Raw genomic sequence first — 10,680 nt, 5'->3', positions numbered from 1 at the left:
AATAGCTAATTAAATTTATTATTTATTTTTTCTATCTACTACATATAGATCATATATTGATTATATACTATTATACAAATATTATACATGAAATTTTATATATAATATATATATATCCACCCAAACTGCTTAAACTAAAAATAACTAATAAATATAATATATATATATTATATTTATTAGTTATTTTTAGTTTAAGCAGTTTGGGTGGATATCTATTTGGTTAATTCTTCAACCTAAAATCCAAGGTTCGTATTGGGTGGGTCCGAATCCGAATCTAACAGAAAAGACACGCAGCTGTGAAAACTATTCACACTTTGATACAATTAACTCCTGTATTCATCAGACACAGAGCAAGAACAAAGGTCATCAAAATTCTCCGGCAAATTACGAAATGGAGGGTTGGGATCCGAATACGAAATCAACCCTCACTCAGATCCCGTTGTTGACCACCAAGGCGGGTCCACGCGACGGCGCGGCATGGACAAGCCGTTTAAAGGAAGAGTACAAGGCCCTAATCGCCTATACATCAATGAACAAATCCAAAGACAACGATTGGTTCCGTATATCTGCGGCTAATCCTGAAGGTACTCGTTGGAAGGGTAAGTGTTGGTACGTGCATAACCTTCTCAAGTACGAGTTTGATCTCCAGTTCGATATCCCTGTTACTTATCCTGCCACTGCTCCTGAACTCGAATTGCCTGAACTCGATGGCAAAACTGAAAAGGTTACTTCTTTTTTCTGTGTCTTCTGATTATATTTCATTTAGAGACGAATTCAGGATGGTCAAAAACCCTAATTTATCTAAAAGACGAATTATTTAGCGGTATTCAAATGAAAATGGGTGTGAATAGAGTGGAATACATAAATAAGATTTGTATAGCTGAATCAAATTAGTTTGGAGTTGGGGTGTAGTTTAATTGATATGTATGATTGATTATTATTGTTATTTTTTGATTGTGTAGATGTATAGAGGAGGGAAAATATGCTTGACGGTGCATTTCAAGCCGCTATGGGCGAAGAATTGGTAATTATTCTTCTCTTTGATTTGGATTGAGGTTGGATTTCTGTGAATTTTTGATAATTCATAATTGTTTTTTGGGGGGGAGGAGGGAGGGAGGGTCTATGATAGCATCCTAGGAAGCCGTTATCAGTCTACCTGATTGTTTTGGGTGTTTCGGGTTCTGTTAGTTCACCTGCACTCCACTCTTTCTTTTAAGAACCGTACTGTATGGACCGGCTTGCATTGCGTTTGAATCTTCAATATGGTAGACAACAACATACAATTTGTTTCCTTTTTGTTTTTTTGGATTGGTCCATTTTGGTTTCCAATGCTTCCCAATTTCGGGGGCTGCACTTGTTATGCATTCAATCTAGCAATGTGCCTTGATAAAAGAGAACGCTGCGGTAGATTAACAACCAAAATACACACATGCACACACACACACATATGTGTGTGTGTGTATATATATATATATATATATATATATATACACACACACATACATACATATGATTTCCCAGACCCCACTAGTGGGATTTCACTGGGTTGTTGTTGTTGTTGTTGTTGTTGTATTTTCACTTTATGGAAATGAAAGAGTGACTTAAAACTGACTTTGGTATTCATTCAGCCCCAGATTTGGCATAGCACATGCGCTCTGTTTAGGTCTTGCACCATGGCTTGCAGCGGAGATTCCTATTCTTGTTGATTCTGGCATGATTAAACACAAAGATGATGTGGCCTCATCCAGTGAATCTTGACAAGGAGATGAATTTTAAGTATTGATGAAACGTAATCCCAAGATACAACTGTAAACTTTATGGTCATCTTTGAAATTGTACCTTTCCCCCTCAAATCCATCATAAATGAATAATATTGGGGAGTCAAAGTTTCATGTGCTTTATGCCCTCAATTTGTTTGGACTAGTGGTTCTGTTCCTTCTTTACATGAATGATATTGAGCAGGCAAAATGTCATGTCATTAGAAACTTTTGCTTTTGAAAAATTAGAACCTTGTGAAACAGCAACTTTGAGATGCTACTGTTATTTGCTGAGTTCGTTGAACATCTGCATTATGCCTCAATTTATTTGGATTAGTGATGTCCTTCCTGTTATTTATGAATCACATTGAGGAGGCAAAATTTCTATTTGAGCCTTGCGGAACCTGAACTTATATGCAGAACTGTCATAAATGCTGAGTTTTTGACTTGTGCTTTATGCCCTCTAATTTATTAGGACTATTGGTGCCCGTCCTGTTTTTTCATGAATTATATTGAGTAGTCAAAATTTCTAGTTATTCAAGCCTTGTGAAGCTGGAATTTTGAGATGCAACTGTCAAATGTGCTGAGTTCTTTGAGCTTGTGCTTTATGCCCTCAAATTTATTTCGTCTAGTTTCATGATTCATATTGAGGAGGCAAATTTTCTTGCTATTCAAGCCTTGTGAAACCAGAACTTTGAGATTCATCTTTCATATTTACCTAGTCTTTGAATGTGTGATTTATTTCCTTTAAACTTATTTGGACCAGTGGTTTCCTTCCTGTTGCTTCATGAATCATTCAAAGGAGGCAAAATTCTCATGTTTTCCAAGCCTTGTGAAACCTAAACTTATAGATACAACTGTCCTATTTGCTTAGTTCTTTAATGTGCACTTTATTTTCAAATTTTTTGGGTTAGTGGTGTGCATCCCGTTTTTTCGTGGCACCTTGTTATGGATATAATCCTTCTTCAGTTGTTTGCTATTTGCATCTGCTTTCCTATCCCGACCTTCCAAAATTGGGCAAACTGATGGCTCTATGTGATTTTATGCAGTTACTTTTTGCTTTCCTTGCATTTCTTTTTTATGTTGTCCTTGGACCATGACATGGTGTTTGTATAGCACTAATAGTCTTCCCAGATCAAGTGGTGTCAAAGGCTGCTTCAAATTTGAGGCACTGGAGCTCCTCGAAGTCTGCGGAAAACCTATAATAGTATAATTCTTGATACTAGTTGCTACCAAGTACCTATTGCTTGCCTTGTATGTCGTTCATATGACTTAAGGTAACCAGTTCTGTAAGAGTTGGGGTGCTTTGGAAAATGAAATCCAACAATTTGGGAATATCTTGTACCTAGATTCCCTCAAAAGCTAGAGGCAATCAATCTACCTTGGACGCTTACCTTTTTCTTAAAAAAAATGTGTCTACCTGGGACCAATGTGTCATATTGAAGTTTATCTGTATTTTCAATGTTAATAAGCCTCAGGGTGCTTATTTCTCCCTTACTGGTGTGAAGCCTTATCATCTGGTTACATTCTTTCAGCAGTCACATGCAGATGTCTTATACAGCATTGGCTAGTGTTGTTTGGATATTATTTCATTCTCTCCCATCTTTGAAATTTGTCAACTTTGCACCAGTAGCATCCCATTGTAACAAACCGCTTGTCAGCAGTTTGATCTGTTCTTACATGTTGATAATGTATGCATTTGTGTAACTACTCCGATAAAGGCAAATGACTGGCTAGTTGTGGCGCAGCTGGGCTCTGTCAGATCACTATGCCTAGGGTTGAAAGAAGCCTGGGCGCAAGTGAGGTACGGGAAGAATAATTTTGGTTTGTTGAGAGCAAGCATAGGCCATGTCTTTTATTTGTCACGTACTTACTACATAAAGGAAATGAAGAAGAAATTGAGATGCAGTATCCATTCCGGTCAAACTTAATATGCATTCTAGCGTCAAATGTAACTACTTAAGATAAAATCCGTTAAGGAAAAGAATATAAACATTTGTTGTCCATGGCTCTAAGCGTTAAGGTTTACAACATCACTTCCTCATCTAGACAACTCGGCCTCTTGTCTATAGAATCAAACTGGAAAAATGTTTCACGACAGTTCATGCCCTCAGAAAGTTTATTACTAACATGACAACAGCTGCAGAAAATTTTAGAAGAATAGAGTTAGCGAGAAATAAGAATTCATTCTTTACGTACAAAACATTGACTCAACTTATGCTGAACAGATTCCTTGGTTTGAACATGTTGCAGAGCAGCCTCAGCAAGTTTGCTCGTAATGCTTTTAAAAACCTTTCTCTTGACTAAGTTCTAAGCTTGTCTACAGTCCGATATCACGGGCTGAAAACATGGTGATTAAGACCCGAGAAGGATGTCGTTATTCTTCAAAAAAGGATACAAGAAAAAGAAGAGGTTCTTTTCGGACATACAGATACACAAAAGCTCTCTCAGAATGTTACTCTGCTGATTTTTGGCTGAGAAGCAATTAGGCTCACTGTGAAAGAGATGGCGGTCATGGACTAGTTCCTGAAATTTTAAGCGTTACCCTCTTGGCTAACACAGAAGGACTCAACAGTTTACAATTCCTAGATTACTTATGCCAAGCTGATAAGCCATTGTACTAGTATGTGGCTGCTTTAACAGCATGGACAAACTTCAAAACATGTTTGTCTGTTTGTTACTTTTTCAGTTCTTCACCACTTGATCCGCAATTAAGCTTCCCTTTGCCCACTTGTAGTAACAAATGTGCCTTAGTTGAACATTCAAATTAAATTTAGGCTCAAGTCAAGCACCAAAAGTTAGATGGTAAAGCAACTGGTGTAATAGACGTCAGATTTCAATAGTTGTAGCTCTAATGCAGAGCATAAACATGTCTGAAATGAACAGACTTTGGCAATACGAGACTGTTAACAAGTTGAGGGCTGTGACTTGCGTCAGTTCGTTTGATAATAGTCATAAGCATATAGTGCTCGAGAAAAATGCAAATTCTCGTATCACAAATATTTCCTTTTATGGAACACCAAAAGCAAAACAAAAGGAAAATTTTGCCTTCTCATTTTTGTTCTTAGATGGAACAACGGAAAATGATATTCTCTCTTCCTTTTCTTACTTAACGTTCCAGTTCCTCTTTGAATTGCTATCCTAAGATTGTTCTGACATGAAATAAAGGAGAAACAGATGGATATGAAGCTTTTGTTATTGACTGAAGAAATTACAGCACAAGTGAATCAAGTGTAACAAATATGACCTCCGCCTCAACCTCAACCTCACCAGAAAACAAAACAACCCCAAAGAAACGAAAAAAAAAAGGAAGAAAAAGGACAACGACTCATGGATGTGAAACCTCCTTCTTGGCCAGTTACAAGTAAAATCTAGCACAGAAATAATTTACATATGTTTTCTGGCTATCTTATTTTTTTCTTTAATATTAGATCATAATTTCTCCAACCCCATTACTCAGTCAAATACTTCATTTAGAAATTTGGACCAGCGGCCAGGATTTCCTCAGTCAGGTTGTTATCAGTTCCGATCTTGTAGTTTGTGAATACCTCAAAATTCTTCCTAAAGAGACCTCCCAGCTTCAACAGGGTATCCTTGTGAGCCTTCTTGTCAGGCCACTGTAGCAACATATGAGATTATACATTTTAGCACAAAGTTATTTTGCAGAATATAGCAATTAGACGATGCTGAAGTGTATGCTAATTACTTACAGTGTTCATAGGATCAAGAATCTCGGAAGGTACACCCTCGAGTTCAGTTGGAATCTCCAGTCCAAATACCTCTGTCTTCTTGTAATTTGCATTCAAAAGGGCTCCGGAGTGGATAGCATCGATGATCTTCCTTGTGTATGCTAACTTAATACGGCGACCTGATCCATAGCTGGTCATAAAAAAAGAGATTTGTTACCTATATAATCCGAATGCATTAAATATTATGGCGAGTGATCTTAGTATTATCTTTACCTTCCACCTGACCAGCCGGTGTTCACAAGCCATCCTGTAGCTCCATGTTTCTTCATTTTCTCAGCCAACATAGCTGCATATTTTGTTGGATGAAGCATAATAAATGCTGCACCAAAACATGCTGAAAATGTTGCTGTAGGCTCCTTAATACCATCCTCGGTTCCTGCCACCTGTGAAATATATTGTCAAAGCAATAATCATTACATCTGTATATCTTGATTGTAATTTGTGAGGCATGTCAGATTTAATGTTTATATTACCAAAGCTGTGTAGCCACTGATAAAGTGGTACATTGTCTGCGCCAAGTTCAATTTGCTGACTGGCGGGAGCACGCCAAATGCATCACATGCAAGAAGAATGACGTTCTTCGGATGAGGACCAACACATGGTATTTTAGCATTTGGAATGTATTCAATTGGATATGCTGCCCTGGTGTTCTCTGCAATCAAACCATTCCATTATAGCGATGAAGCAAAATCAATAAGTGATTCAAGACTACGAGATGAAAAATCGCTATTCAATTCAACAAAAGTTATTACCTGTTACAGATTTGTCTGCATAATCCACTTCTCGAGTATGTTCTTCGAAAACTACATTTTCCAGCACTGTATAGAGAACAAGCATATCAATTTGGGTAACTTGACAGTAAATAATGTCAAGACATCATCAATCATCAGAAAATATACCAGTGCCAAACTTGATGGCATTCCAGATATCAGGCTCCTTCTCCCTTGAAAGGTCTATGCATTTGGCATAGCAACCTCCCTCGATGTTTGAGACACCATGACCACTCCAGCAGTGTTCGTCATCTCCAATCAGGTATCGATTGTGGTCAGTAGACAGTGTTGTCTTCCCAGTTCCTAATAAGATGAACAAGAAAGTGCATAAAGAGAAACATGAAATGTTTATGGAAACAAAAAAAGCAAATTTTGCTGTAAGATATGTAAGGTTAATTAGATGGCACGAACGATCGCTGCTCCACCAATTCCTTGATAGTATACCTGATAAACCAAAGAAGAGGGCAACATCTCCTTCTTTTCCCATATTGCAGCCAGAGTGTAGAGAGAGGATTTGGCGCATAGGCATTAGATAGTGCATTAGGCTGAAAAGGCCTTTCTTCATTTCCCCAGCATACTGTGTGCCAAGGATGACCATTTCCTTCCTAGCAAGATTGACGTCTATGCTAGTGGAGGAAGTCATATAGTGGGTGTAACGGTTACATGGGAATTGACCAGCATTGTATATTGTGAAGTCCGGAGTACCAAATTCCTCCAGCTCTTCAGCAGTGGGTCGGATACACCTGTCACCGACCCCGTTATTCCATTGCACTCACTAACATGTTTTAATTTACATCTTTTGTATTCCTTTTATTAACTATGGCTAACTCTTTACTGGTTGTAAAATCTTAAGACAGATAATATGCATTTGTAAAAGTAGAGGATACTTATCTGGTGACCTGTAACACACAAGAATGTAAAAACAGACAGTTTTAAAATGAATATTGATCAGTTGCTTACATGTTGTGCATGAACAAGGAGTGATAGGCTCTGGCAGATACAATTCTAACTTTGATACGATTGTTTGGATCCCAGTTGAGGAACTGATCATTCACGTACACCTGAAATGAGACCCAAGTTGTTTAACATTTCGACAGCCTAGTAAGTAGTAACTAGCAAATAGTCAGATATGAATGGGCAGATATTTCCTCCATATTGGAACCCAAAAATCAAGAAAATATGTGTACATATTCATTAAAGGGTGGAAAGATATTTCAATTATTGAGTATACCCCATTCCTAAAAGAAGATAGGAGATTATGTTGCACCATAACCATAAGTGCCTAATATCCTGTGGGCTGTGGCCATGCTCTATCTTTAATGGGATTAAGAACAGTTTACATCAATTGCTGTAAGAAGCAACCAGGAAATAAGGACTGAATAAGACAATGTAACATAAAATTTGTGACAACTACTACTGTAGCCATTTCATATACCACGACAAAAAAAGGACTGCAAATAGTTTGCTCCGGTAGTAGTATTTTACTTATGTGAAATAAGGCGTTTGCTCCATAAATATCATTAGTAGTATTTTATTTATATATGATAAATAAGGCACGCCTATAGATTATCAAAGAATGACTATGGACTGAGTAGTGAGTACTATCTATCTCCTAAAGTTCAGGAATTAAATTATTAATTGACCGACTCTATTTTTAATTAGGTACTTATACTTAATACTTTTAGGCGGCAAATAAACGCAGTGATGTAGATGATGATGGGATAGCACTAAGCAAGGCAGAAGCATAATTTTTATGTCGTTGACATTAATAACCAAGTGGATATATAAGTTAAGCGATCTATAGTGCATGTTAAAACTGATTATGAAAGCAGACTTTACTGAAATGAAAATATTGTTTTAAGAAAATCAAGTAATTAAATACCTTCTCCAATGAGCACAGGTAATCAACAGCTCTTTCTCTGTTGATTAAGAAAGTCTGCTCGTCCATTTCGATATTGGGTGAGCCCCTGTTACAAAAAAAATCAATAAACGTTAGAAAGTGACACTACAAACTAAAAAATTAATATCACATCTAAACGATTTATATATATATACGTGTAATAATATTTTCAAAAACAGGGAACTTACTTTCCCCACCAAAGGTCTTTCTCAGTGGTTTCGTCTCTAACAACACGCTTGTCTCTAGGGGAACGGCCCGTTTTGGCTCCCGAAAGTGTGGCCAATGCACCACTCGACGTGATAAATGACCCCTTCTCATACTTGATTGCTTGCTCATACAGCTCTACAAAATGGAAGACATAAAAAGTAAACTTTATTCGCGTTTAACCATACAAAAATAGCCCTTTTTTCCTACAATATTTAACCAAAGTAGTAAAATCATCAGAGTAAGAAAAGATTTGTATGATATAGTACATTAAGACTTTCTAAATAAAATTTGAAAATGGCACAAGAGTTCAAGAAAAATAAAAGGGAGGGTGGTGGGTAGGCACTATTATATTATTAGATCTAGTGAAAGAGTCAAGAGAGATGTAGGTGTAATAGTAGTACTAGGATAGAAAATTATTTACCAGCAGGAGAGAGATTGTAGAGAATGTGAGTGAACTTGAGGGCACTGTCACTAATGTTAAGGGTAGGCGCGTGGTTGTAGTGAGTTGCATGTGACTGTGCCACCTTCGGCGTTTCCGCTTGCCTTGCCGGGTCTCCTTTCACCACCTTTGGACCAGTCTCTCGTGTCAATGATGCCAATGACGCACTATTTTTAGATAGTGAAAAAACAACAAGTTTAGCATGTTACCAAATTTTTTAGGTGGAATAGTAATTTTCCACTTGTAGTGGGGATACGTTACCACTAGATCACAACTTTAACCTTTTTAAGAAAATTTCTTTTTGATTATTTTTGGGTTGTGATAAACACGTAAGTAATTGAAAAATGAAAAAGTTCGACGAGTTTATATTATGCAGTTACTGTGACAAATCATAATGACTAGCAAAACCTCCTAATTTAATCTTTTCTTTTTGGCAACATATGTGGGTGTAGCTACTCGAGACAGTAGCGTACATGATAAAAATGCTTATAGCAAGCAATTGAGCTGTAACTTTCTCTTTAAATTGAGATAATATTATGTGGGCCAATGTCATACGCACTAAATTTCACACCGATATCATAGACATTAGATTTCCTTTTTCCTCTATATTTCGCGTAATGGATAAATACGGCAAAGAAAGATCCTATCTTCTCTTATTCACATTTTCAGCCCGCAAAAAAAAGACGTCGTACGAGCAAAAACGACGTCGTACGAGCAATTTAATAAAATGTAATACCACAGGATGTATTTATGATTACCTAATGGATTGGAGCTGTTGTTTCTGGCGTTCTTCTTCAGAAACGACAACGCCAAAGACATGGGGGGACTTAATGGGAGTAGTGGGCGCTGATTTCTTTTTCTGAAGAGAATGCAACTCGTCCAATGTCTGCGCTTTCACCGGCGTAGCACTGTCGTCGTGGCAAACCACGTTGTCATCGTCTGTCTTCTGTGTCTGGATCTTCGGCAGCCCACTTCTCCTTTTACTGTCGAAACTAAATTCTCCATTTCCGTTTGATGCCATCTTTATCCTGCAAATATAATCACAAGAAAGAAAGAAAGAAAAAAAAAAAATACCATCAATTAAAAATTTCTAGGGCATGTCCCAATTAACGTGTGTGATCTTATTATATGCAAGTATTTTAATATATTTTTTTGCCTATTTATTTATTATTCGAGCTGAAAGCAATATGTTCATGTGAATTCTCAGAGTCCGCCTTTGCATTTTCTTCACTATATATAACTCCTACGTTAATTTTGGAAATTCACGTTTTGTTAATATGTTGAAAACAAAACAGAGATCAAAAGAAGAGCTAATTACCTGAATCAGAGAGGAAGATGGTGATGAGAATGAAGACCTGAGAAAAGCTGAATTTAAAGAAAGAAATTTTAAGCAAAAGGGTTGAAACGAAAGGGTTCAACCATACACTGTATTTGAAGTGAACAAAGATGAAAAGCAACAAATGGAAAGATGTGTTCTTTTGGGCGAGTGAGATGCTGAATTTATAGTGCCTTGTCACACGCTTCAACCTTCGGTTCAGCTAACCATGGTTAATGGATAACCCAAAGAGTTGTCAAGATAAGATTTTTGAAACTTAAAAAAGAAAATGTTATAAATGGCTGGAAAAAGACAACATGCACAAGTAAGGCCGTTAATTAATTTCAGAACATGAATACTTAAGTACATATAATATCCGGCCATATTTACTTTTTATTTTTTTTAATTATATATATAGATTATACATTAAATATATACATATAATACATAAATTATGCATATATTATATCTTTATCGGCTATTTTTAGTTTAAGCAATATGGTGCACGATTATTTGGGTTAATTCTTTAAAAATGAATTACTT

At 36.7% G+C, this 10,680-nt stretch overlaps 2 protein-coding genes across 2 annotated transcripts; one reads left to right on the top strand and one right to left on the bottom strand.

The window, feature by feature from the left end:
- Positions 1-241: 241 nt before the first annotated feature.
- Positions 242-2,061, top strand: LOC104098343 (ubiquitin-fold modifier-conjugating enzyme 1). The gene is made up of 3 exons (XM_009605056.4): positions 242-724; positions 963-1,024; positions 1,629-2,061. The coding sequence occupies exons 1-3, from the start codon at positions 392-394 to the stop codon at positions 1,756-1,758; spliced, it is 525 nt and encodes a 174-aa protein (XP_009603351.1). The 5' UTR covers positions 242-391; the 3' UTR covers positions 1,759-2,061.
- Positions 2,062-4,937: 2,876 nt separating this feature from the next.
- On the bottom strand, positions 4,938-10,308 carry LOC104098342 (phosphoenolpyruvate carboxykinase (ATP) 1-like). Its single transcript, XM_009605055.4, has 13 exons — positions 10,141-10,308; positions 9,581-9,850; positions 8,805-8,989; positions 8,365-8,518; positions 8,159-8,243; positions 7,237-7,337; positions 6,721-7,019; positions 6,406-6,579; positions 6,259-6,324; positions 5,980-6,158; positions 5,720-5,889; positions 5,468-5,636; positions 4,938-5,374 (listed from the first exon to the last, which is right to left on the bottom strand). Exons 2-13 carry the CDS (start codon positions 9,841-9,843, stop codon positions 5,231-5,233), a joined length of 1,989 nt encoding a protein of 662 aa, XP_009603350.1. The 5' UTR covers positions 9,844-9,850; positions 10,141-10,308; the 3' UTR covers positions 4,938-5,230.
- Positions 10,309-10,680: the final 372 nt, after the last annotated feature.

Source organism: Nicotiana tomentosiformis, chromosome 4 (assembly GCF_000390325.3).
Source record: "Nicotiana tomentosiformis chromosome 4, ASM39032v3, whole genome shotgun sequence".
NCBI lineage: Eukaryota > Viridiplantae > Streptophyta > Magnoliopsida > Solanales > Solanaceae > Nicotiana > Nicotiana tomentosiformis.
The sequence above is the reverse complement of the archived record's forward strand: the minus strand, read 5'-3'. Positions and strand labels throughout refer to the sequence as shown.